The sequence below is a fragment of the Crassostrea angulata genome, chromosome 10 (assembly GCF_025612915.1).
Source record: "Crassostrea angulata isolate pt1a10 chromosome 10, ASM2561291v2, whole genome shotgun sequence".
Lineage (NCBI taxonomy): Eukaryota > Metazoa > Mollusca > Bivalvia > Ostreida > Ostreidae > Magallana > Magallana angulata.
The window spans coordinates 5,256,904-5,284,091 of record NC_069120.1 but is presented as its reverse complement, the minus strand read 5'-3'; the positions used below and the strand labels follow the sequence as shown (position 1 = coordinate 5,284,091).

The 27,188-nt window shown below is 34.1% G+C and overlaps 4 protein-coding genes across 6 annotated transcripts; 2 read left to right on the top strand and 2 right to left on the bottom strand.

The window, feature by feature from the left end:
• Positions 1–47: 47 nt before the first annotated feature.
• Positions 48–13,135, top strand: LOC128164737 (dual specificity mitogen-activated protein kinase kinase 6-like). Of its 3 annotated transcripts, none has more exons than XM_052828732.1 (9): positions 48–297; positions 7,377–7,446; positions 8,476–8,635; positions 9,069–9,188; positions 9,320–9,436; positions 10,127–10,306; positions 10,615–10,692; positions 10,869–11,008; positions 11,520–13,135. In XM_052828732.1, the coding sequence occupies exons 1-9, from the start codon at positions 291–293 to the stop codon at positions 11,677–11,679; spliced, it is 1,032 nt and encodes a 343-aa protein (XP_052684692.1). In that variant the 5' UTR covers positions 48–290; the 3' UTR covers positions 11,680–13,135. The 3 variants fall into 3 exon arrangements, with proteins under 3 accessions (XP_052684692.1, XP_052684690.1, XP_052684691.1); XM_052828730.1 differs by lacking the exon at positions 48–297 and adding an exon at positions 6,171–6,439; XM_052828731.1 differs by lacking the exon at positions 48–297 and adding an exon at positions 6,880–7,266.
• Positions 13,136–13,411: 276 nt separating this feature from the next.
• Positions 13,412–17,404, bottom strand: LOC128164738 (Fanconi anemia core complex-associated protein 24-like). The gene is made up of 6 exons (XM_052828733.1): positions 17,162–17,404; positions 16,797–16,936; positions 16,359–16,511; positions 16,074–16,215; positions 13,850–13,881; positions 13,412–13,499 (listed from the first exon to the last, which is right to left on the bottom strand). The coding sequence occupies exons 1-6, from the start codon at positions 17,295–17,297 to the stop codon at positions 13,434–13,436; spliced, it is 669 nt and encodes a 222-aa protein (XP_052684693.1). The 5' UTR covers positions 17,298–17,404; the 3' UTR covers positions 13,412–13,433.
• Positions 17,405–17,590: 186 nt separating this feature from the next.
• Positions 17,591–23,233, top strand: LOC128168082 (uncharacterized). The gene is made up of 13 exons (XM_052834174.1): positions 17,591–17,759; positions 17,843–17,966; positions 18,149–18,247; positions 18,388–18,453; positions 18,549–18,614; positions 18,863–18,954; positions 19,790–19,887; positions 20,096–20,286; positions 21,203–21,277; positions 21,408–21,527; positions 22,385–22,516; positions 22,609–22,739; positions 22,952–23,233. The coding sequence occupies exons 1-13, from the start codon at positions 17,659–17,661 to the stop codon at positions 23,058–23,060; spliced, it is 1,404 nt and encodes a 467-aa protein (XP_052690134.1). The 5' UTR covers positions 17,591–17,658; the 3' UTR covers positions 23,061–23,233.
• A 79-nt stretch (positions 23,234–23,312) lies between these two features.
• LOC128168083 (trichohyalin-like) lies at positions 23,313–25,438 on the bottom strand. Its single transcript, XM_052834175.1, has one exon. The coding sequence runs from the start codon at positions 24,320–24,322 to the stop codon at positions 23,315–23,317; it is 1,008 nt and encodes a 335-aa protein (XP_052690135.1). The 5' UTR covers positions 24,323–25,438; the 3' UTR covers positions 23,313–23,314.
• Between the last annotated feature and the right edge of the window lie 1,750 nt (positions 25,439–27,188).

Genomic DNA, 27,188 nt, shown 5'->3' with positions numbered 1-27,188 from the left:
CCCTCTGTAGTAGGCAAGCCCCGTGGTTGAGTCATGTGTGACGTCAGCGGGTTTCCCTCACACTTCGCAGGATCATTGCAACAAGCAGTACGTGACATCCAGGGTTGTGAAATTGCAGAAATTATCTATCTGTGCAAAAATGATGATGCTTTAGCGGTCCAGTAGCTGATAGAACAATCTTTAAGGAAGCATTTACCCGATTTGGAGGTGCACGTGTAGACAATATTTGTGATCAGGAAGAAAGAGGCTTGCAAAGTTCACCGCCCCGATAGTTGAATGAATCGGGGATCATGCCAGGTAAACCAGCTGAAGGTTGCTTTGTTTTCGATGCATTTTGCATTTAGCGTTACAACTTAGACTTACTGACGTGCATTTAAGCCACAAGCATGCGGAATGCATGCCCCTTATTTTTTGTAGGACAACTTGTCTCAGCGGATGACCTACTGGCCCACTCTCGCGCGTGCACTTTCATACTATCACTGGTGCAAATGCTGTTGTAAAACAATTATTGATGAAAGTATTATTTTATTTTATTTTTGACAAATTTTAAGCTCTTAAATTAAAACGCCAGTTTTGAAAATAGTGAAGAATATTCTGGGCTTTTCAAAGAAATTTATTGTACAATTGTATAGAGTTAATGACCTTTGCATGATTAAAAAGTAACTAGACTTAATGTAAATTAATCTACCACAAAAGGGCGTATCTAAATAGTAATTGAAAGTATTTTATTAACATACAAGACTTGTCACTTGGTAGTTTTCTATTACTTAATATACATGTGATTATTTCCTTCAATATAAATTGATGTCCTGCATCTTACTGTATGTAACCGTACTTAGAGCCATACCAAGACACCGATAGACCAAAACAAAAACACATCAAAACTGCAGGCCTTCAGACTTACTTGTTTATGTAGTAAGAAGATTCTTTAAAACACCATATTTATTTCAGCCCTTTGCCACTTAGATTATAATTTTAATATTTATGCAAGGTACTTTGAAATCTTGTCAGTATTTTTTTTTTAAGTAAAACCTTTCCAAGAAATGCTACAGAATCAGTAATTAGATATTCCCTCTCTTAATCTAATGCATTTTTAATTGATAGAATTTTGCAGAAGTTGCTTTAAAAAACATTCAATACATTCTTTGAATTCAAGAAAGCAGGTCTTTAAACCTTTAAAATGCTGCAAATGCCATCAAAGGTTCAGGTGTCTACTGTGCCAAAAAATAAAAAACCTGTTACTTGAAGTTAAGTAGCTTTTGATCTGACAAATCAAGTCAAAACACCATGGTTCAGAAAGTAAATATAATACGTCACAATAAAAATGATATCCTTTGATGAGAAATTAACAAAAAAAAATCACTAATCATCTTTAAACTGGCTTAGAGAACATTGATTTGACATAGAATGTTTTTTTTTTATTGGAGGTTGGAAGTTGTCAAACTTGTGCAGGTTGAGAGTAATCCAATGATCTCTGAAACTTATCAACATGTCTCAAATGCATGACATTGTAGAATACAATTTAAAGTTCATATTGAAGGATGTAAAAAGTCAAGGTCACCATTTTCTAATGTTCAAAGATTATCATGTCAAGGTCACATGACTGTCAAGGACAAGCATTTACCTCAGGTTTTTTTTTAAACAGCAGGCACTTTAATACAAACTGTTTAGATGTAAGCTTCAAGGTCACTTTATCTCATACCCATTAAGTCATTTCACAGGAAGGAATAATTCAAAGGCCAATGTAGGTTTAGATTATGAGGTTTTTCCTTTATGTGAAACTGAAACACTATGCATGCTCTTCTTAAAATATTTTGTTTGCACTTCCAAAGCCAAAAAAAAAAAATTGAAAAAAAATTTGAAATGTGACCCCAATCAAACTTTGCCTGATCAATTATTAAGATATTGGCTATTGACTAAATCTGATGTTACAGATAAAAATTGCCATCATGAGGCTGCAGAGGCTGGACAAGGAAGTAGTCTGTTTGACATGACCTCTTTAATTTAAATTCTGAGAAAATATTTGTTGGCATTTCAAGGAATATCATATTTGTGACGTAACTATAATGTTCTTACTATGATGGCGTATATTTAAGAATATTGGCAAAATTAATTTGACTGAAAAAAAAGAAATAAACAAAACAAAAAAAAGCAAGACACATGAAGACATATGTATTTTAAATGTTTGATATTATCTCAAACAAAATCAGATCTATGAAAACAATTGATTAAATGAAATTATCTCCTGACCGTAAAGTCTTTGGTGTAACCAAAATCTAATCAAAGTACTGAAATACTGACAGGAGTTGATTTAATTGATTATTTTTTATTTGAAAATCAGTGATATGTAATTTTGCATGGTGAAGAAGGGAGGGCATATTGCTTCGCTGCTGTCTGTCGCTCGGTCCACCAACAGTTTCCGTTCATTTTCTTTGCAAGGGATGAACATATTGAAACGAAATTTAGTATACAGGTTTATTATGATAATATCTAGGTCAAGTTCGATACTGGGTATGATCGAGCAATTTTCGACAGAGTTATGGCCCTTGGACGTAAAAAAATTCCAGGTATTTGCAGTTTCCGCTCATTTTCTTCGGAGAGGATGAACATATATTGAAATGAAATTTGGTGTACATGTGTATCATGATAATATCTAGGTCATGTTTGATATTGGGTACGATCGAGCAATTTTCGACAGAGTTATGGCCCTTGGACGTAAAAAAAAATTCCAGGTATTTACAGTTTCCGCTCATTTTCTTTGGAGAGGATGATAATATTGAAATGAAATTTGGTATACGGGTGTATCATGATAATATTGAGGTCAAGTTTGATATTGGGTACGGTCATGCAATATTCAACAGAATTATGGCCCTTGGATATAGAAAAATTCCAGTTATTTGCAGTTTCTGCTCATTTTCTTCGCGGAGGGTGCATATATTAATATGAAATTTGGTATACAGGTTTATCTAAATAATATCTAGGTCAAGTTTGATTTTGGATATGATAGAGCAATTTCCGACAGAGTTATGCGGCTCCTTGGACTTAAAAAAATCCAAATATTTGCAGTTTACGTTCATTTTTTTTGTGGATGTTTCCAAGGGAGGGGGTATATGTTTCACAAACATCTCTTGTTTTTTATATAATATGAATAAGATAAAATTAACACCATCAAAGTCTGTTATGTATTATGTATCAGTATTCTAAATATTTCCAGAAAAGTGTATCCAAGCAATTAAAAAAAAACCAAATAATAATAGAGTCTAGAGTAGGCCAGTTCTGGTTCTGTCTTTAGATTTGATAGTCTTCCATTGAGTCCAAACGTTACTGCTTTAGAAATCGCAATTTGGTATCAAAGACAGCGAGCCAGTCCTATTGAGCTTTGGCCTAGGAATACATTCCACTAAAATAAATATCTTAATTGTTCGAACCATTTAAAATCTGACTATTTTCAAGGTGTTTATGAATAAGTTTCCTTGAAAAACAATGCTTCCGAATACATTACATGGAATTTATCGATTATTCTGAAGTACATGTACTATGTCTATACTGTCTTGTCGGCGATGATGATTTAATTGTGCTTAGGTCCACTAACTTTTCCCTAGAGTAACTGTATGGAAGAGTTGATAAAAATCAACTCCCCAAAATAGCATTGCTATTTTTATACATGAATATATATATAATTAATTTTATCCTTCTTAGGATTCTTTAGAATTTGAAGCAAATAAATAAAAGTTTTAAAGTTTCAAAAAGCAAAAAAGAAATAGAGGTTCATTTATTTAGTAAAAACGGGAATGAATAATTTTCATTTACTGGAAAGTGAAATATGTAAAGATAGAATAATTGCTGAGCTGTATTATATAGTTAATCTATACCCAAGGATATTGACGTACAGAACTATTGATCTTAAATGGCTTTATTAATTTGTAGTGTTGGTATGTATTACCAGGTACATTTTTTTTTAAAATGATGAAGATATGGAGAACTATTGATGCCAGCTTTATATTTTGAGTGTTTCACCTTGTCACATAATTGTGATGTTTTTAAAATAGGGTTTTCTGAGATTCTTATTCAGAATGAGTTGTTTTACTTTTAAAGTGTGAGGTTTTCTCCAATTTTAAAAATGATGAAAATCTATCCTGAAATTTTTGTCCAGTCGTCTTGTGATTCATTTAATAATATTAATATTTAATAATTTTTGCAAACTTGAAAGTGAAATATATAAAGGTAGAACAATTGCTGTACATGTATTATATAGTTAATCTACCCAGTGATATTGACCTATAGAACTTTTGGTCTTGAATGGCTTTGTTAATTGGTAATACATTTTGTTTCTGTATATAATTACATATTTTTTTAAAATGATGTAGAGTAGATATGGAGAACTATTGATGCCAGCTTATTTGAGTGTTTCACCTTGTCACATGATTATTTGTGCTGTTTTTAAAATAGGGTTTTCTGAGATTGTTGTTTTACTTATAAAGTTTGAGATTTTCTCCAATTTTAAAAGTGATGAAGATTTATAATGAAATTTTTGTCCAGTTGTCTTGTGATTCATTGATTCAAACATTTATGATTACTATAAACAGTACATAGTACTTGACACTAGGCAGGATCAAAATAAATCAAGGAAAACCCATTATTTTCAAACTTTAGGAATTTTTATTTTTACAATCTCTGAGTGGGGGATTTATCGAAGTTTTCAGTTTTACTATCCATCTCTAAAAAGGGAAGCCATGTCCATTTAACCCCCATCTATTAAGGTCTGTTTAGTTACAGAAATTGTCTTTCCCTGGAATGTTTTTATTAATAAGGAAACAAGGCAAGATCATGCATTCAGAGTAATAACTTGAAGACATCATTCCCTTGTGCATCAAAATTTTCAGCTTGAAAGCTTCATAAAATTAAAAGAATCCATTGAAAGTGAGGTGGAAATCCCTATCACTATATCTTCATATATTTTGACAATAATAGGAACTTTGCTATTGTGTCTCTCTATTTAACATCTAGTGGGTGTGATTTTATATCTGACATATTTCAGTGTAATGTTATATCATTCCTATGTATTAAATACATGTACTTTAAAGCCAATTCATGGTTCATCATGTTTTTAGGTTCAAGAGTTCTGACATTAGACATATACTGGTATAAACCGGGTATTTTAAGGTAAATCTCAATTTGATGTACCAGTAAATTAAAAATGCCTTGGTTTTTTTTAACCCCCCCCCCCCCCTCTTAAAAAAAAGCTCTACTTTTCAAATATTTTTTAGTTGTTAAAACATGAACAATTGCACAAGAGACTGCACTTTGCAGCTCAATATTCCTGTTAACTGAATATGAATGTTGAGCTTTGATGTTATCCTGCCCTTCATCTGCATCAGTGATTTACATTTGGATTTAATCTGTCCTTTATCTGATCTGATCGAGTTCTCTTCATCTAAGCTTACAAGCTAAAACTTAGAACTAAGATGCCTTTTTACATTTTTTCAAGGAGATCAGTATTTTTTTGCATATGAAATATGTTGAGAACCTTAACTAAGCTATTTTGTTAGCGACACTGCAGAACTAATACCCAGACTGGTTTGAAAGTCCATTATTAGAACCAGTGTAAGGCGTTGAACTGTAATGCAATAACTTGAGGCTTTTTAATTATACTTTTAAATTGATTAATCTACAGCTGCGAAGCTTCATTCGTAGTCTGGACTATTTTTAGACTAATATTGGAAGCAATCTGACAGGTCTTCACCGAAAGCCTTTACAGAAATAGAAAATTTATCCAATTTTTTGTAATCCATCATTCTTTTACTGATAATTACAAAATTATTTCATCAAACATATTCATATTTCATATCTACATCGTAGAAATGATATCTTTTAGATTAATTTTAAGGAGTTTATGTGCTGTCTGACTCCGATTTATATTAGTAAGAAAGGAGCCATACTAAGTAGAGTCCGTCATCTCTCAGACGCCTGATATTCGCTCCGTATATTATACCTGTAGATAGTGTGATGTTATGAATATTCATGACTGCCTTGTTTTGCCTGTCACCTAGCGGTGTGTGAACGCAGCAGTCACGATCTGGGTAGTCCCCTTTAAGTAGTTTGACCTTTATAACAGCCAATCAGATCGCTTCAACCTGCTGACTCATGCCTCCATATGAATGAGCTGTGAGATTGAGGGGAAAATAATAGTGTGTATTGACCAATAGTATTTCATGATTCATCCGGACATGATCATGTGCTCAGTGCCAATTCTATTGTAAACATGCATTCTTGGAAATTTGTAGAAATATTTTAGTGTATTGAAAATTTAACTCCATACTTGAAGTATTACTGGGTTTATATATGTGATTTTGTTTGACAATCAAAATGATGGCTAATCCAATCCAAGTAAACTTTAACTCGGGGATTAATGGGTCACCGAAGGAGACACCAAGAAAAGGTAAGCCTAATTCCAGCTTACCTGATGACCCTTATTATTTGGTTGTGTTTTCTGCTCAAAATGCCAAGAGGGTGTCCAGGTATAATACTGGATAAATGAACTCTGAAGCATCAAAAAGAAAAACAGGATGTGCTGTTTCTGTACAGAGGAAATTATCAATATATACTGGTACACTTGATCAAAATGAATAAATAATCAAATAACTGCATCTATATGTTGTACAATCTTGCAATGAATGCATTGTAACTAAACAAAACTGTATCATTTGTTTTTCTTAGCTTTAACTAAAAAATAAAAATTCAATAATTATATAATCAGTGGAGTGTGGCTTGTCAACATTCCACAGACGCCTTGAATGCCAATCGTTTGTGCGGTTTAGGGGTTCTGAATCGCTCTAGATTGTTTATTAGTTGATTTTGTCATGGTGCCTGTCGGTAGTACAGCAAAGCGTGGTACAGCACAGCTTTTGTAGCTTTTGTAAGAAGGCTGCACTTGATCACCTTTCTCCTCAGAAAGTCGGTCTCTAACTGTAAACATGTCTGGGACATTGAAAAACAAGCCTTACATCAGACTGTAAACAGGTCACGCTGGAGCGTCAGATCTGGATCCCACTCTCTTCTATTGATTGTTTAGCTTGAGGCCGGCATGCTAACACTTTAATGAGTTTTTCCTGTGAACACTCCCACAAGTGCTGAAGGTCGGCTAGATTTCAGAAACCACACTCTGGGTTTTCCCCAACTCTACACAGCCTGACTTGTCAGTTTATCTTATCCCTCCGAACAGTCGTGTAATTCATTGCATGTCTGGAAGAATAATGAAGTTGAAAGGTTCTGCTAATTTATGTCAATGTCTTAATGCATCTTTTTAACAAGGACAGCAATTTAGACACGTGTGTTGTAGAGCTTTAAATCTATTTTCATTACTTTTTTGGATACAGGTAAAAGACGGCCCCCAGGCTTGCAGTTTAAAATTGAGCAGCCAAAGGAAGATGTACCACCCCCACCGGTGTAAGTACCTAATCAGTAATCCAGCTGGGTAATTTAATTGGGACAATGATAAACCAATGTCAGGTTATTTTATTTTGGTCACAAAAAGTGTTAATTATTACCTAGTTATGTATTCAAAATGATTTTTCCATATTACCTGTATAACAATGTCATCTCTAGGCTATCAATTAGGTGGGTTTTTTATACTTTAGATGAAGGGTATGCTTATATGTTGATACTCCCAACATGCTTTATTGATAAATACCTCAACACAATTTTGTTAAATTTGTACAAATTCTGGCCAGTACAGGTTTTGGTTGCAATCAGTGCTGAGGGATGTATAGACCTCTTGTATTGTTTGTGGCCACTTGACTGATAAGGAACAGGTGTACTTTCAGTTTCAAGGGCACTTTATGCCTTCACTTCCTTGTTACAGCAGGTAGAGGTAGATCAGCCAGCAGTTCTATAGTCACAGATTGATCTGCAAGCAGTTTTAGTTCTGTAGACATACCTCTGATCACAATTTTCAAGTGTATATACACTAGCACTTCTTTAAAATATTTCAAAATAACACTTTCTTAAAACATATCATACATTTTCTTCTTGAAAGATCCAACTCTGAAATATGTGTAGTACCATAGTATATACCTATTTACTGGCTATGAAACAGCAACTTTTTACAAGGCATTTCCAAGGGAAATAGTTGCTGTTGAGGAGGTCAGTAAACTTGCTATTGTCCAAATAGTAAATAGGTATTTTATTATAATACCTAAGAAAACTTTATTGGCGATGCTGATTTTCTTAAAGGTTAACAAATTAGAGTTATCAGACTTTGAATTTAACGTAGTGACTCAGATTAGACCAGAGGTGTTCCAAGTTTAAGATCAAGGGAAATTGAAAAGCATCAGTGAATAGTTTCGCCGACTATTCACCATGGATAGATTGCATGGAAACATATCATGGATAGATGGAATAGCATGTTTATTCCTCATTATTTACATAGAAAATATTCACAAAGGTATAATAATATTGACTGTTCCTTTCCTGCAGGCCTCCAATTCAGGACTCCAAGGTGAAGATCATGTATGAGGGGAAGGAGTTTGAGATAGATGCCTGTGACTTGATCACCATCCGGAATCTTGGGCGGGGTGCCTATGGCATCGTAGACCTGGTGAGACACCGCACCAGTGGGGCCGTTCTCGCTGTCAAGGTAACATTTCGTTTTAAGTGTACTATACGCTGCCAATTGAAAGTGGAGCAAAATTAAGGATCTTTGAATTTAATCCATATAAATTGTAGTTAATATGTATAAAACTTTTAAATTAACCTTTATTCTAGGTTTTCTTAAGCTACTGATATAATCTTTTCAGTTAAACTTTTAAATTTACTAGGAATTTGATTTCTGTTAAGTCATTCCCCAAAATTTAAATATGTATGGTATATCCAATGATTAAAGAAAAGCTTCTGTAATGTGTCAAATCTCGAAAGCCTACTAAGTTGTTAGAACCCAATGTGCAAACCTACTGTTTATTATATAAACAATACAATATTTCAAACCAATTATTTTGAAAGTCCCTCTGAGAGTACCATTACATGTTAAGGTTAGAACCTGCTCTCTATTGTGGATGTTCTCTCTGTTGTAGAGAATTCCTATGACAGTTAACAGCCAGGAGCAGAAGCGACTCCTGATGGATCTAGACGTGAACATGAGGAGTGGATCCTGTCCATATACCGTCACTTTTTATGGTGCCCTGTTCAGAGAGGTAAACCTTTGGCTTTTGTAACATAAACTATAATCTTTCAGATTTTTTTTCCACCATTGTGGTTGGTGTCATCAAGTATATTCTGCTATAAATGGAGTGTGTTGTGCCTAATTTTTAATTTAATTTGACAGGGAGATGTGTGGATTGTTATGGAAGTGATGGATGCTCCACTGGACAAATTCTACAAGAAGATTTATGAGAATAAGGACCGTATTCCAGAGGATGTTCTCAGCATTGTTGCTTTCTCTGTAAGTGTACCCTTGCACTCATTTCACTGCTGTGTCCAAACAACATACAAGAAAGCTTAAAATGGTTTTAGAATCCAGGGCTCTGTCTTTTTATCTCCTCTGGCTTTAGTCATGTTATATGTAAATGCATAGGTATTCTAATTGTAATTGTTTGCAATTCCAATTGCAAGCTATGTAAGGTACCTTATAATACAGTGTCTTAGAAGCATAGGTAGGGTTGAACCCTATATTGTACAAGAGTTGGAGCTGGGATTCCATGCTGTAGATATCCCCTGTGAAAAGTCTTTGTCCACAAGATTACAACTCATGGCCTGTGATATGGACATTAACCCCGAGTCTGACCTTGACCCGGTGACAGAGCCTCCACAGCTTCTGTAGATCACATTACTGATAGAACTGGTGTACCTTGTTTATCACATTCTATGTCTTTATCATCTATGCAGGGGTTCCTCAAGCCACTTGGACAATCCTTTTTGTTGATAATTTTGGATTTCCTGTGACCTAATTTAAATTTATCTCCAAGAGATAAATAAAATCTACCGGATATTGATGTCTCTAGGAAGTCATTGTGCTTAATCAAGTTCAATTGGTACAAGATGCCCATCAATAAAAAAATCATTGACATTATAATTTCCTAAAGAAACAATTCATCCTGTTTGTAACGATTCTTGTTTGTTTTTACCTGAACAGGTAGTGAAGGCACTGCATTACCTACAGTCTGAGCTAAAGGTCATCCACAGGGATGTGAAGCCCTCCAATATATTGATCAACGAGAAGGGCCAGGTGAAGATCTGTGACTTTGGAATCAGTGGTTACTTGGTGGACTCTGTGGCCAAAACAATAGATGCTGGCTGCAAACCGTACATGGCAGTAAGTCTCTCTATCTGTCAGTCAGTCATTTCATATGAAATGCAAACTGTACACAGCAGTAAGCATTTTAAGATCAAGTTAAAACCACAGATTTGCACCATTTTTGCAAAATTTGTATTGCAAAACTTACAAAAAATAAAATTGTATTTTATTGTATTATTTAGTTTTTTTTTATATATGCTAGAAAAATTCATAACATCAAATAAATTCACAAGTAATGAATATGGTAAAACTAGCTATAATATATAAATACATGTTATTTACATATACCAGTAAATATTAAATGTATTTTGTGTACATTTTTGCAGCCAGAGAGAATTAATCCAGAGTCTGGACAAAAAGGCTATGATATCCGGTCTGATGTGTGGAGTCTGGGAATCACCATGGTAACTATTTATTATTAAATAATAAAACTTAATGCATGTAATAAACAACATGGATACACTTATAATCCGTCTGTAGAGAAACAAGGATAGTTACCCCAGATGTTAAAGTCTAACTTAAAGAAAATACAATATTAATAGATTGTGTTTCAAAGTTACACTTTTTTTTTTTTTTTAAGATCGAGTTGGCCACTGGTCAGTTCCCGTACCCGACTTGGAAGACCCCTTTTGAGCAGCTGAAGCAGGTGGTACAGGACCCCCCTCCTACCCTACCCAAAGAGGAATTTTCTGCTGAGTTTGAAGACTTCATCACCAAATGGTAATAAAGAATTTGTTTTAAGGTGGTATGGGACGTCTTGTTATCAACATAGATAAAAGTACACTACATCATATTCAAAATATAATCATCAATTTAAAATTTTCAAATCATATAGTATTTGATTATAAAATTCATTTAAATTATTATGATTACTGGGTATTCCTTGTGAAAGAAAAAAATAAAGTTACAGTTCAATTTATTTCTTTTTTTGTTAAAAGAAAGTACCGGTATATCACAATATTTTGGTGTCCCATTACTCCTTCATACAATGCTTGTCACAGAGAATATTTAGATGTAGTTCTTAACAATCAAAGATTTTAGTTCTATTATGGAGGACTACATGTATTTGAATAACTTGGTACATGTACCTGTTGAAAATCAATTTCATTCAAATGAAAAATTGTAATATAATTTTGTCTGTCAATTAATTTCATTTTGACTGTATGCCAACATGGTAATGTCAATAAACTGAATTAAATATATGAATAATTTTTTCCATTCTTTGTTGCAGCTTACAGAAAAGTGTAACAACACGTCCGAATTATGTGGAACTCCTCAAACATTCCTTCATCAAGAGGGGTGAGGAGAAGCAGGGTGAACTAGCGGACTATGTCAAATCTGTATTTGAGAAGTATGGCAACCCAAATGCTGAGTCTATAGAAAGGTCTTAATTAGGTTCCTGTAGTTAGTGTCACCAATGACTGGTCAATGGTCTTTCTGTCGGAGGGCACCTGCCTCCCAGCATCCGACACTCTATCATGGCTCGTGGTCCTCTACACAAACCCATGAGGTGCTACATGCTTCACACTTATGAATCATGGGGGTCGTTTTATCCAAGTCATATACAGTCTCTGTCATAGACTGGACTCCTTAGATACTTCTGGAATCCTGCTGACATCATTGGCAGATTGTATCTCCTCAATCAGTGATAGATATTTGAACCAATGTCTGTTTTGTTCAGACATCCAGATATTCCATATATTATGAGTCAATTATATAAAATGAATAGTTTGCATTAATTTATTGAGATGTGTTATGATAGTGCAATGTTAAAAATTTTTAAATTGATTTCTCACAATTTATTATGCCTGTTTTTAATGCATGTGATTTATATATGCAGACTTTGTATTTTTAATAAGATATATGACTTTTAACTTTTATGTTTACATTGACTTGACATCCATAGCAATAACACTGTTGTCTTGCTGTGGTTGATTACAAACGGAAGTGTGTATTGTCAAAACAAAAACAAACAAAAAAGATATGGAATGAAATTGATGTGTTGATTGTATTTAATAAGATATTGTTAATCATAGTGTGCTCAAGTAAAAAAGGGTCCTCTAAACGAACAATGTCCTTGGACTGTTCCAACTATGGACGCTATTTATTACAATGTAACTGCTGTTATATACTTAAAAGCTTGCTGGTAGTTCAGTAGTCATATTATCTAAGTCTACTATTTCATGATCATTGTCAACTTGTTACTGACAGATTTGTAACACCCCCCCCCCCCCCCCTTAGAAATATATGTAGCTCCTGTAATCTCCACATGTAGTGAACTATTGTATACAGGTAATTAAAAAAATAAAGGGTCATGACCTCTCACTCACGTAACTGGGCTTGTCTCACAAGGTCATGGTTTTTGATATAGTCTTTGTTTTTAGTCCGATTTTTGTTGCCAAATCTAGAGGTGAACAAATGAGCGTGTTGATGACCAAAGTGTACGGAAAAAAAAATACCAAAAATAGTGCGGCCATGATATCATCATTCACTGTGTGTTTAGTATTGTTTTGTAAATAAACCTCTTACTAGTAGAGTGTAGTTGCTGTAATGTGTAAATAGGAATTATCTAGTTATTGCACATATATGTACATGAGAAATTCTTAGATTAATATATATTTATATATGCTGTTGGTGTGTGATGTACTACTGTGCGAGTGTGTGCGAGAGTTTTGAATATATGCAAATGCAGATTGTTCCCTAGACTTTTCTCTGAAGCTCAGGTTAACTTAAAGATGAGCAAATATGTTACCATATATACCACTGTTTGTTACTATCATCATGTTGATCATGTATAATGATTATTGACTGTGTTGAAATGATGAAATTAAAGGCAAAGAAAACGCTTACAGAGTTGTGTTGGTTTTTCTGAGACGTGGGGGACATCAAGGTAGGATGGAGTGCCCCGGCAGACCTTGGGATAAAGGCATTGCTTTAATGCAGCCACAGAACAGGGTTTAAACAAACATGGGTTTATGCCTTATACACAATGTATTTAAATATGTTAGAATATTGGTGTTTCAGTATTGTCAGCTATACTCTTTTAAAAATCAATTATGCTATGAAAAATATCCAATTACTTCAGGTGCAAAAGAATAAATTAGAAAAAAAAATTCAATCAGAAAACTTAAGACAGCAAATTTAATCATTTCTTTTCAAAAAATTTCAGCACATTCACAGCTCCAGCTTTACCAATAACCATGGAAAGTTCCTGCAATGAAAAAATATTATAGCATGTAATATGATACAGAATGTTTTATCAAGATCTGTTGTTATGAGATTGAAGGTGCTCTGATCCTCAGCTCAAAGTATTATTTCATTCTAAAGATGTTATTTGTTCTTCATAGATTATACCAGTATATAAATTAAGGAATTTAACTATGGTTATTGCACCTTTTTCCTGCTGAGCTGTTAATTAACAAAACTGTTATTGTGAGCAAGAAATTCCTTTTGATATAAGTAATATGCAAGCTTTATTTAATATACATGTGTTCTTAAAAAAGGTAAATCTAGATGTTTTTACATGTACATGTATATAAATTTAGACTTTGTAATGATTACCTGGTTTGAGGCTCTGCAAATATTCTCAATGCCTGCAATACAACAGAGAGAAAAAGGTTAAGAAATTAGCTAAAGTTGCAATACACAACAGACAAGTTATGAAAATGTCAGAATTGATATGAATAAGGAATAATAGCTGTTGACTGGGGTAGAGGGCAACAGTTGATCTGTCAGGCGGGCTTGCAAACTGTTGCCCAAGGCTGAAGGCTGCGAGCAACAGTTTGCGAGCCGGTCCGACAGATCAACTGTTGCCCAAGACACAGTCAACAACTGTTTTGTTATACCCCTTCTAATCAATAACATGTTTTCGCGGAATGTGATGTCACCGGTCAGCAGTCTTTTTTAACAGTCGATTTTAACAGTTCCAATCTAACAGTTCCAGTCAAACTGTCAAAATGCTGGACCTTTTTTCGTATAGAGTTATATAGTAACTGTTTTACAGGGGTATAATATAACATACCACATTCAAATGTCTGTCTAGACCAATGCCAATATTTGGGGAATTATTTTATTTATTGTTATTGTTTGCGTTTCAATAAAAGCCAATTTTACATTTTTGACTTACTATATTATAACAAGAGGCCCATGGGCCACATTACTCACATAAGCAACAATAGCCATGGATACAATATCTGGGCAATGTTGTAGGATAGATCTTGTATATAAAGATTTTCAAACTTTTCTTCAGATATTCTTATGTAAACCCCTTTTGTAACAGGATGATATTTTAGCCAAATCACATATTAAGTATCCATTGAGGCCCCACCCTACACCCAGGGATCATGATTTGAAGAGACTTGAATCTACACCATCTGAGGATGCTTGCACACAAGTTACAGCTTTTCTGGCCAATTAGTTTTTGAGAAGATTTTTCTCTAAATATTACTTTGTAAAATTTTAACCCCCAGTGTGGCCCCAACCTATCCCTGGGGATCATGAATTCAACAAACTTAAATCTACACTATCTGAGGATGCTTGCACACAAGTTAAGCTTTTCTGGTAGATTGGTTTTTGAAATGTAGATTTTTAAAGATTTTTCTATATATATACTTTGTAAAAATACATCCCCCATTGTAGCCCAACTCTACCCCCTGGAATAATTATTTGAACAAACTTGAATCTACGCTAAGATTACCTGAGGATGCTTCCAAATAAATTTCAGTCTTTCTGGCCAAATGGTTTTTGAGAGGAAGATCTTTGAAAAATACCAATAGATTTTCAATTATTCTTATTTTTTTCCCTTTTAATGAGGGTGTGGACCTTCAATTTAACAGACTTGAATCCCCTACACCCAATACTGTAAACCAACTTTTATTTACGAGTGAGAAATTTTCACGACATTAGTGGGAGCCTCGTTGTCGTGAATATTTCTCAACGCGAACAAGTCCGTGCCAACTGGATGTTAATATCAGTGTGGTTGAGGCTTCAATACAAAAATAAGTTGTCACGAATAAAAGTTGGTTTACAGTAATGCTTCGAGCCAAGTTTGGTTGAATTTGGTCGAGTGGTTCTGGAAAAGTAAAAAATGTAAAAAGTTTACAGACGGACAGATAGATGGATGCCAGACAAAAAGGGATCAGGAAAGCTCACTTGAGCTTTCAGCTCAGGTGAGCTAAAAATGATATACAGTAAAACACGCTTATAACGAAGTCCTAGGGACGGACAAATTTACTTCGTTATAGGCGTAATTCGTTATATCCGACAAGTTTGCAACCTGTAATAAAGTCATGGGATAGAAATCACTTCGCTGTAAGCGTCAATTCATTATAAGCGTGTTCGCTATAACCATGTTTTACTGTAATTTTGTCAAAAGCCATCATGGTAAAAAAAATAAAAATGATTTTTCCACCAGAATTTCTTTCAAATAAATCAAAAACATCATCAATCATGTTAATGATGTTATACATGCACTCATGAGATTGGCAAGATTTCCATCACAAGAGAGTGCAGAATGGTCCGTAGGATTCAATACGATAAGGACAAGATGCAACTAATATACATGTTGCAAGTATGTTCTTGAAACTGAGAAAATTTGACCATGGTCATTAATGGTATATTTGCAGACTCGCTTTGGGAGACCGAGTCCAAATACAAATATAAAAAACATTTTTTGTGGACTCTCAAGAAAGTTAGCTTAGCTTATCTTTGATTCCTTAAAATATACTGGCACATGTACCTTTACCATGGACTTATAACCTATGTATACTGTATATGATTTTCATACTTCCAAAGTGTTCCAGCAAAGTTCGAGCTTTCACACTCCCAAGCCCTGGAATAGACCTTATGGTGGTTAACAATGCTTCATCAACACGATAGGTCCTCTTCTTTAAAAAGGGGTTGGCATTCATGTGACTTTCACTTACAACCTGTGAAGAGCAAGTCTATTCATTTTTTAACTGTGCTTATATGCAAGTTAAGGTATTTTCCTTTTCTAAGATTAAAATAATCTCCAAAAATAATTTTCATAATCAAAGAACGACTAGGAGTGAAGGACTACCATGGTAAGTACCATTTGTGCCAGTAGTGAGGCTGCCTCGTTTTGACCAGGGACAGGTATAATGTTAAAGCCCAGATCCATGATACAGAACTTCTGAACCTCGGGGTAGTACTGGCTACTAGTTGGTGTCTTCTCCGCCAGCACAATGGCCTGAACTCTGTTTGCCTACAATTCAAGTTAAAATACTCTAGCACTTTAGTGCTGCTTTTCTAATCAATCTTGTTTATATAATCAATCAGCTAAAGACAGAAAGAGAGCTGAATTTCAGTATTTGATGTATTGTAATGTACTTTTCTCTGTTTAAAATAACTTTGGTGATTTCTTAATTTTATACTTCTGTAATTTCATGAAATACGGAACAATATTTCTTTTCCTTATCTATGATGTGTAAATATAAAAACACTGAATACATTTCTACATCTGCATGATCACCATGCAGCTTCTTAGTACCTTTCTGAGTTTAGCAAGTTTTTTCTTTTGACCTGAGAATGAAACTAGCTCTGGCTCTCTTATGAAGATGACACCAATCTTACTGGACGGGAAAAAGTCAACAACTCCAAGGTTCTCCTCAAACAGCACTTGAACATTACCTACAAACAAGTTTAAATATTACCAGAGACATAAATAACATGTTATTTATGTCTCTGATATTACACTAACAGTCAGGATTGATCAATCCACATTCGTTATATTGTTGTATGGTCAGATTCTATGTCATAATGATTATGTTGACTGACTAATTCAATTATTTTCATACATTTTTTAAAAGTATTCACCAAAAATAAATTCAATTTGATATACCTTCATTTACTTACTTTGTAAAGTGTGATGTAGTTCTGAATTTTTCCACCTCTGGGCTGCAATGATGTGTCCAATGGGTACATTTATGTTCCGTGTTTTATCAACAAGAGAGGATAAATCTAATTCATCATCGTGATCTATACATTCCATTCTAATGAAACGATTTCGACTGCCTTTTACATTCCTGCCAAAATTTGCTTTTTGTTTACAAAATTCTTTTCCCTTTTCAAAGATTACCGCGAAATTGATTTAGAATAAATTGATCACCGAACCCAATTAGAAATATGAAAAAGCATATGGTCTCAAAACTTATGAGATATTTACCATAGCAATTAAATTCATTTAAAAAAGAAATATAAAATTTATTTCACTAAATTCTTCTTCGTCTAATTTACAATGCTTATAATTTATTTTTATAAAGTCGGGTTTGAAGTTTTGTTGAAAAATAAAATATAAAATGGGCGGAGTTGTTTCAGCAGTCGAAAAATGATGTTTAACACATTTTGACATTATGACATCAGTTAAGCTTGAGGGAAAATTCACCACCCTTGCACAGGTTGAAGGACTGCCAGATGTTTTCACATCGACAAATTTTACTCTCCTGAAATCAAGGTATACGACGTACATAGTTTATGAAATTACTTTCACTTTCTCTTTCACCCTTTTACTAATTATCATTATGAATTAACTTCCAGGTGGGTCTCCGATGATGAAGTGTCAGTTTGTCAGTGGTGTAAAAATAAATTCAATCAACTCAGAAGGAAACATCACTGCAGACAGTGTGGTAATGTGTTCTGTAGCAAGTGCTGCAATGAAAAGGTAAGTTTTCTGTAAGAATTGTAAAGAATTAGTAATAAGTACAATATGCTTTAACTCTTGTAATGTACCGAGTAATGTAATATTAATTAAGTTGCATGCAGCATGTGTCACAAAGCAGAATTTTAAAAATGTATATTGCATACCTATATGTACTATAAAAATATATTGATTGTTTGTTGCAGATGCCCCTTCCACAGCTTGGTTTAGAGGACCCAGAGAGGGTGTGTGAATATTGTCGTCCAGTAACAGAGTTCATTACAAAATCATGGTCCCCCCATCAGGTACGTTTACAGGTACCGTACCTCTGGATGATCAGTAATTTACAGTTAAATGATATACCAAAAATTTAGACATCATATTGTAGAATATTACTATTTCTGAATATACCGGTAACTTGCCAGTTATAAATTAATCTTTGCAGAATTTCAAATCAGAGGCTGCAGTCAATCTTGTGAATCAGTGTGGAGAAATCTCAGGACTCTGCAAGGTATGCTAACATAGATGCTTAAGCTATATCAATCTTGAAAAAATCAGAATACTGCTTAGATTGATCAGGATTTTTTACAAGGTGATATGTTTTAGGTTGTTGAGCTTGGTGGAGTTCAAACATTGATATCTCTGGCAAAGAATGAGAGCCCTGTGATTCAGGTAATTAATGGATTACAGTGCAAAACACTGTGTCAGTATGATTTATGTTAGAACCGGGTAATACACAATTGTATACAAGTACTTGTTTATGTCTTTATTAAATTGTGAATTTTAAGACTCGGAATGCATGATAACAATTCTAGAACACTCAGTATTTACTGTGTTTTGTAAAGATGTGCTAATGATGCCCATACTGTATCAACAATTTTGTATCATTAGCAATGTTGCTTGTACCGTAATTGTTCTAGGGTAAGGTAATTTCTGGCCTGCAGATTCTGTCCACACATCAACCGCTGCACCGCTACCTGGCAGAGGCAGGCGCCATCAAGGCCATCTGTAGGTGAGACCACCACTAGTCATCTAGTAACAGGTCCTGTCAGAATTATTCAGTTTAATTTAGGGTAGGCAGGGCTAACAATGTCATTATCATCAGTGGTTACAACTAGGGTTGTGGTAGCAATATGAATTCAAAGTTCATTTGAAATTACAAGGAGTATGATTAAAAAAAGGCTAATAAAAATTTAGGTTTCTATCAGGTTTCAAATTTAGTGTTCAAAGCGAGTGAATTACCGGTAGTGATTTAGAAAAACTTATTCAGCAACCTAATTTAAGATAATACGAAGAAAAAAGTTTAATACCGGTAAATCATTAAGGTCAGACGACACGTTCCTCGAGAATCTTTTTTGTATCTCCTCGTAAATAAGAGTTCCAAAAAAAAATATTATTTTTATGATTATTTTAAAAATGATTAAAATCTAATTGGATGTGGTTATGTCTCTAGATGCCCGAATGGTTAGAACCGTGGCCGCTCACTGCCAGAAGCATACTATAGGTTCTAGAGGTTGTGAGTTCAAAGCCCCGCCCCGGCCGAGATAGAGTTCCAATATAGTGAATTTTACTGTGCTGTATATGTATTTATTTTTATATCAGCAATTCAAGTGTATTTTCAAGAAGATTATATAGGAAATTGCATACTCTAGTATTTTGCAGAAATGCCTGGTAAGGTACCGTAATTTTTTGTAAGAAAGCTTGTCAAAATAGTAGTAAACCATCAACAAATTCCTGGCAAACGTTATATAAAATTGAGGAATGTGTCGTCTGACCTTAATGATAAAAATATTAAAATATCAAATTGAAGAGGTCTGACAGAGTAATTTTTTAGTCCTGCATTGCAGCATCTTGACCAAGGCAAATATGTCCTATGAACAAACACTGGTGGAAGGCATAAGCACTTTGAAAATATTTTGTCGACTCCCAGAATTAAAGAGTAAAGGTATAATAAATGTAACTTCTCAGATTTTTTTATAAAAAAGTAATCATCGAATCTCTATTGATATTTTGATCTTGAAAAGCTTTCTCATCTTTGCAATAAACAACTTTTGTTGAATTATACATTGATGCTCCCTTAGATTAACATGAATAATTTTTACAAGACTTTAACATTCCCCGTTTTGTAATCAGTTATTCTGCTTCCTGTGTAGCTTTGGAGGATGGTGCTCTCGAACCTGTTTTGCGGTTGAGCTGTACATCCCATTGTAATACAGTGTCTCTCGTAGCAGTGAGTACGCTCAGCCTGATCGCCGAGGAGATGAGTACACACACCAAGATCCTAGAGAGTCCACTCAGTGTCCTAACCTCGGTCTGCTCACTGGCAAGCTCAGAGGACGAACAGGTAAAGGGCAATGCAGACTGTATACTACTGAAGTTATAACATTCGATGTTAGATGTTTTGTTATACCTTTGTGCATACAGAATGGTTCATTAAAGTTTTCTGTTTTTTCCAGCAATTACAGACTAGTGTTAAATAAAGGTGATGTGTTGTGTTGTAAATGTAGTGATTCTCTCTTTTTTTAGATCTTTTGGTTTTGTTTTAACTTCGTTTTGCTTTATTCTTGGTTTTAATTTTATCTGCCTGGTTCTATTATTTCATTCTGAATGTTAATGAACACCTCTAACTGGTTTCTGTTTTTATACACCTGTATTTCTCTAAAACTCTTTGTTATGTATTTGTGCACATATCCGACAACAAATGCTATGTGAGAGGTTCTAATTCATGTACTTACCTGTGCCACCTAATTTACTTTCTGACTTAATTTAATCAAGAATCGGAAAAGTACAATTATCCAGAAGTGAAGTAAAATCTTAATTTGGTTCTAAATATGTAACTCTCGTTTGAAAGGACAATTGCTATAGAAAGTGAAGTCTAATAAGAGTTTTAAGAATGATTTAAAAATAGTACAGTAATAACAAATTGACTTTAAAAAATATTTTTATGAATTTGCATTAGATAAAAGGTTTCAAATAGCTTTTTATGTGTATCGATCATGCATATGAAAGTATAAAACTTCTAATTGTGTAGCAATGATGTATTCAGGGCTAAACAATAATGTTTTTCCAATTTTCCAGTTGATTGCGTGCAGACAAGTCAATCTTCACAAACACTAATTTTATGGAAAAGTTGCTGTTTATTATTACACTATAATTATAGGATGTGCAGAATATCTTCATAGAATGAATTATTGGTATATAGTATATACAATTGTATATATTTAGTAAAACTCCATTAAACTATTTAATTTTTTTAACAGATGCAAGAAGTCTCCTTAAAAACCCTGTGTTTCCTGTCTCTGGGCTCAAACTGGCAGAAGCACAGGATTATACAGGTACGTCACAAAATTCTCCAAAACCAATGGATATTAAGTATGATACACAATACACAATGTTAGAACAATTAAATACACAACATGAATAAGTATATTGAGATTGACTTCACACTATATAAATTAATTCCAGGAAGATTTCACGGCTGGTCGATCACTTCAGAGAGCCATCAGAGGAAGCCCTCGTAACCAGCAGGTGCTCTGTAATGCGGCCTGTCTCATCGCTAACTTGGCAACCAGCAATGAGGACCAGGTCAAAACAGCAATTTATTTAAGAAATGAACTCAATATCTACCCAAGTTATACGAGTATAACCTGGGTTTGGGCAGTTTACGCTTTATAATCCGCGAAGCGGATTATAAAAAAGCATAAATTGATCCAACCTAGGTTATACGAGCATAACTTGGGTAGACATTAAGTTCATTCCTTATAATTTAATTTTCTGTAGTTAACTGTACAAATTGAGAGCGTTTACTTTTAAAAATGATTTTAATCTGTTCAAAAAATCAAAAGTAATGTCAAGCAGATTGGTAAGTTTTTGATGTTGGTGCATTTTGACGTGCAAACCAGGTTATCCAAATTCTCTAAATTTTTCTATCCAATCAAATGCCGCGTTTCAACCAGAATTAAATTATTTTAATCTAATCACATTTATATAAGTTACATGTTATTTGTGCTTGCTTGTAATCATAAAAATATGTCCAAACTGAAATCTGTTTTCAGTAATCATCTTTATTTTCCATTGCGAATCACTTTGAATCTGAATTTTAAAACCTATAATTTCACACTGTTATAAAATCTTTCTAAAAAATATATATGTCAAAACAATTACTGTGTACAGGGTTATTTTCACCCCTGTGTAATTTTCCCTTTCTACATTTGCAAACAGTTTTACCCCATCACCCAGACACAGTTGTGTTTAAGTTCACCCAATCTTAAATTCACCTGCTGACGAGAGCAAAAGGGTTGAAAATAAAACGGAGGCAAATATTTCCCTGTATACAGTATTTTAAAGAAAAGTTTTATGGTAGTGTTATTCCCTCTGGTTAGTGTTTTGTCCCAGTGTAGTTGTATTTACCTGAGAGATATTTCTATAACTTTCTTTATCAGGGAGGACTGCAGGACTTGTTGGACGGGCTGGGGGAGGTGCTGAGGAAGGACAACAACAACCTTGACCTTCACTGTCATGTCGCCAGAGGTCTGGCCAACTTTGCCAGATTCCAACAAAATGCCAGCAAAATAGTAACTTAAGTTCCGACTTAACTTTATTCAGTTTTTGCGTTCAAAGTTTACCAAGCAGTCATGAAAAAATATCATTACTTATTTGTTTTCAGAAAAGCCTGTTGCCGTTGGTGATATTCAAATGTCTTAAATCAAACAGCAGCCATGTCAAGATGCATGCAATGAGAGCCATCTTTAACTTGATGTCTATCAATCCGTCTGATACATGCAGCGAACTACTCAGGTATGTATCTGACTAGTAATTAACCTAGCTAAAACTCTCCATGTTGTGGACCTTAGGCATTTCTGTTGTGTTGTATATTTACATTATAAATTAACCAAGTTTTGTATATACATGTATTAGGTATATAATGAATTTATTCAGGGACGTATATGTTAGTATATACGTCCCTAATTCATTTAAAGGGATTAAAAACCACTATATTTTGATTACAGAGATGGGGCGGGGGAACTGCTGGAGGGACTGTCCCGACTGAAGGGGCTGACCACTGCCATACAGGATGCTCTACTGGCCCAAGCGCCAGACCTCGTCAAGCCAATGTAACCAGCCTCCATGTCAATAATCCCCTCCTGTATACATAGCTTAATATTGTTATTTTAGAAACCTTTTATAATGGGAAATTTTTTTTAATTCTGGTGCATACTCTTTTAATTCTTGCAATGTATTATGAACCTTTGTTTTTGCATTAAAATGTGATTTCATAAAGTGACAAAAAACAATTATACTATAGTCTTTTGATTTAAATAGTGCTTTTATATTTTATAAATAAATATCATCAAATATAAGTTTAAATAAGTTCAGATACTGAAAAATGAATTTGAAGTTAACTGTGCCTCTGAGCTTTCTTGTGACACCACATCCGACAATTGTATGCCAATCTCCCGCTCCAAGTCATCATCAACGTAAGCAGCGACTTCCGGGTCAGAGGTCAAGGAAAAGTCAGGTGTTAATGCCCTTAGTCTGTCTGTTAGAATTTCAATCAATTTATTGCGACGAAACAAAGTCATTTCTAACTTCATTATTCTTGTTTCAAATATCAGGTGCTCTGGTAGCGTGTCAGTTGTAGGGTAACCTTCGTTGATCTCTGGTGGGGCCGCCATAATCTGTGGCGTGCGTGATGGGAGAGATTTCTTTGAGACACTAGCAAGCAGACTGTCTCTTTCCTCTTTTATTTCATGAAAACGTAACCAGGCCATTCGTAATCTGTTTTGGTTCAGTTCATCCCTCTTGATCAACAGGAGCTGCAATTGTTGCTTTTCCTTGGTGAGCTCCTCTTGCTGCTTTTCACACTTGGTTTTACCATCATCCATTGCCATTAATTGTGACTTTAAGTTGTTAATTTTGTCTTTCTGTGTTTTTAGCTCACTCTGAAGGTCTGCCTTTTCTTCTTTATGTTTCTCTATAACCACCTTCATGTCCGTTATTCTGTCATTTACAGCTCGCAGTATTTCTTTGGAAGTGTTGTACTGGACAGAGAGGTTCTTGTAGTTTCCCTCAGCCATGATCAGTTGTTTTTCCGCCTCTCGGTTCAAAGTATCCAGCCTTTTGTTTTCCTCTTTTAACACCATGTTCTCTCTCTGAAGGTCTGCACTGTTGTCTTTTACCAGATCCATTAACTGGCGTTCTCTTTCACTTGACATCATCAGGCAGCCTAGCTTTTTTTCAAAATCCTCCATCATCAACTTAAAGAGTTCCGTTTCTTTTCGTGCTTTCTCACCGTCGACAGAATCCAATCCCCGCACGTCCCCTTCATCTTGTCCACCCCGAAAGCAAAGAACCCCTCTTGACTTTTTTCGAGACATCATTAAAGTATAGTGGCCTTCTGAGCTACGTCATAAACAAACGTCTGACGCTATTCACGCGATATTACGTCATGTCCGTGCCCGATCGAATATTGAACCATAGCCGAAAGATTTACGAAATTTAACATTTATCTAAAAATTGATTAACAGAAATCTGCTAAAAACTATGAAAATTAATTTGATAATGAACTTACATACTTACGTATTAGTAACCGAGTGTTAAAGAACATGGAAATATTGAAGGCTTTCTTTTTCTTTTAGAGGCTACTTTTTATACAAGGGGAACTTTTTCCTGTCACAGCTTTCCAAAATTACATTTATAAGTTTTATTAATTTGTCAATCATGAAATTTTATATCCAAATAATTAAGTAGGCTATATATAGGCGTACATGTTGGTCTTCATACTTTTTTTTCTTTCAAGATTGTAACATCGATTGCTTGCAATATCTATAATATAGATATTTTCTGATTAATCATCATACCATAGCGAAGTTTTATACGTAGATTCTTTGAACACACATCATTGAAACTCCTTAAAATTATCCAAAACATATTGGTTGACATGTCTTTAGTGCACCAAGGGCAATAATCTTAGTATCTTCCAAAGGGAAATAAATGTACTTGTACTCAAAAATTTAAATCTTTACGCTACTCGCTTTAATAAGTGTTATTTGCACTGTATGAAAGTAAGTTATGCCTCTTTAAATATAACAGTTTTAATATATTTTGTCCGTAAGTGAGGCCTATTTCAGGGATCGACTTTGTCTTATAAATACCGATAACCGAAGAAACTACCGGGATGTCTCATGCATGTCATTTTAAATTCCCACTCATGTTGACCAAAAGTTTGTTTTAAAAAAAATGTAATTTATGAAATAAGGCGATTGACTGATGCTGTGGGCCAAATAGCTTTCATTTTTCGAAACATTTTCTTGGAAATCTTTATTCATTTATCGAATGTCAGAGAAATCTGTTCCTTAATAAAATTGCACGAAGTTGATTTTTTTAATTCTTATGAATCAATTTTGCAAAATTACCTATGAAACATATTTTTTCAAAAAATGAATTCATTTAAGGAATAAATTCAACATTTATTTGTTTTATACGACAACCCAACTCATGAAGGTTTCCAAATGCATGGTCCCACATTTGACACATGCATGCATGTTGGCTTTACCCCCCCCCCCCTTTTCACAACTAAACTGTAACATTTTGTACTGCTACTATTCTTGCGTTCAATGCGTGCCTGGTGCACTCTACAAGTTGAAATTTTCAAATAAATTCTAAATTGTTCATGCAGTGCTATAGGTCGGGCAGTTTACGCTTTATTAACTGTGAAGTGCACCATTTTTTTTTAAAGAAAAATTAATAACAAGGAAAGACATATATGATTTATAACTGATTTAATCAGCCATGCAGTTTGTATATAAAACAGTGTATTTTTAACCATCTAATATTGGGTAATATGTTTCTATTCATTGCGTGAGAAAGTCAAAATGAAACGTGATTAATCGCTCTAGAACGTTTCCCAAATTTATCTACATGTGCAGATTTCAAAAAAGTAGACAATGATCCATAAATAAGATAGCTCCTTTGTAATATCGTGTTTCTGCACGTCCAGATTACCTACATTTTAGTTGCTCATCTTATGCTCGCCGAAAATTACACCACACCAATTTTTTTTTTTTTTTTTTTTTTTTTTTTGGTGGGGGGGGGGGGGGGGTCTCACTCGATCAGTTACCACTGTAAATGTTTCAATAACGATTATAAGAAACATTCATGTATACTCAATTGAACTATTTCTTGTTTGGAATCTACCACAGGTATTATTATGCAAATATTTTATACAGTTTTAATACGCAAGTGAAGGATAGCTAATGCGTGATTTCCAGAACTTTTCCTTGACTTCATATTTTAATTCGCCTTATATAATAATTACTTCTAAATACATGCGATAACGATTTTTAAGGATTTTTTTACATCCTGTTTGTGAACAATGCAACTCTTTCCCTAATGACCAAGAAGAATTATTTTAAATATTCTACAGTTCCATTTATTTGATTAGATTTTGATGGGGTTATTTACAAGAGCGTATTGTATAATTCTTCAATATCTAAAAAGTCGACCTTGCGCAGTCCAGATACAGCCAACTAGAACCGAATGAGAGACCACAAAAAGGAACTTATGTACTAAGTAAGAATATACTTAGTATATGTATATAGAAGAAATATATAAAAAGATGTTTCTCTATATTTCAGGTGGTTCATGGTACTATGGCGGTAGCGAGCATTGCAGAAAAAAAAACCGCAACATATAAACGAACGTCTCTAAAATTAGAAATGTCTCTTCAAAAATTCAGAGAAAAAGTTAAATACATTGTATATACTAGTTAATAAAGATTTCATTTTCTAGTGGTCAAAATTATTTTTCCTTCTACATTGCTGTACAAATGATTGACTCGAAATGATAGATGATGTCTCCTTAAGCTCGGATCCTCAGGAATGTTCGATAACCCTAAATTATCCGTACATTTTTTTTTATTCGTACCATAAATCTGTCTTTTATATAGACAAGTTTAATTAGTTTTATAGTGTTAATATTATACAGAGTTATCAACGAACTTCTTGGCTTAGTGGCTCCACGGAGACCTACTACAAAATCTTTAAGTGGTTCGAGTCACCGTTTTTTTTTTCTAACATGATCTCAACTTGTATATTTATTCCATTATAACCACTGCGACCAAAGTTGCAATAACTTCGTAAAATGCATGAATACCATCAAAAATTTTTTTTTTTAATTTATTTATTTCATTTATAAAGTTTATAGGATCGGAGAATCTTAATTTATAAAAGTTCCGGACATTTACAC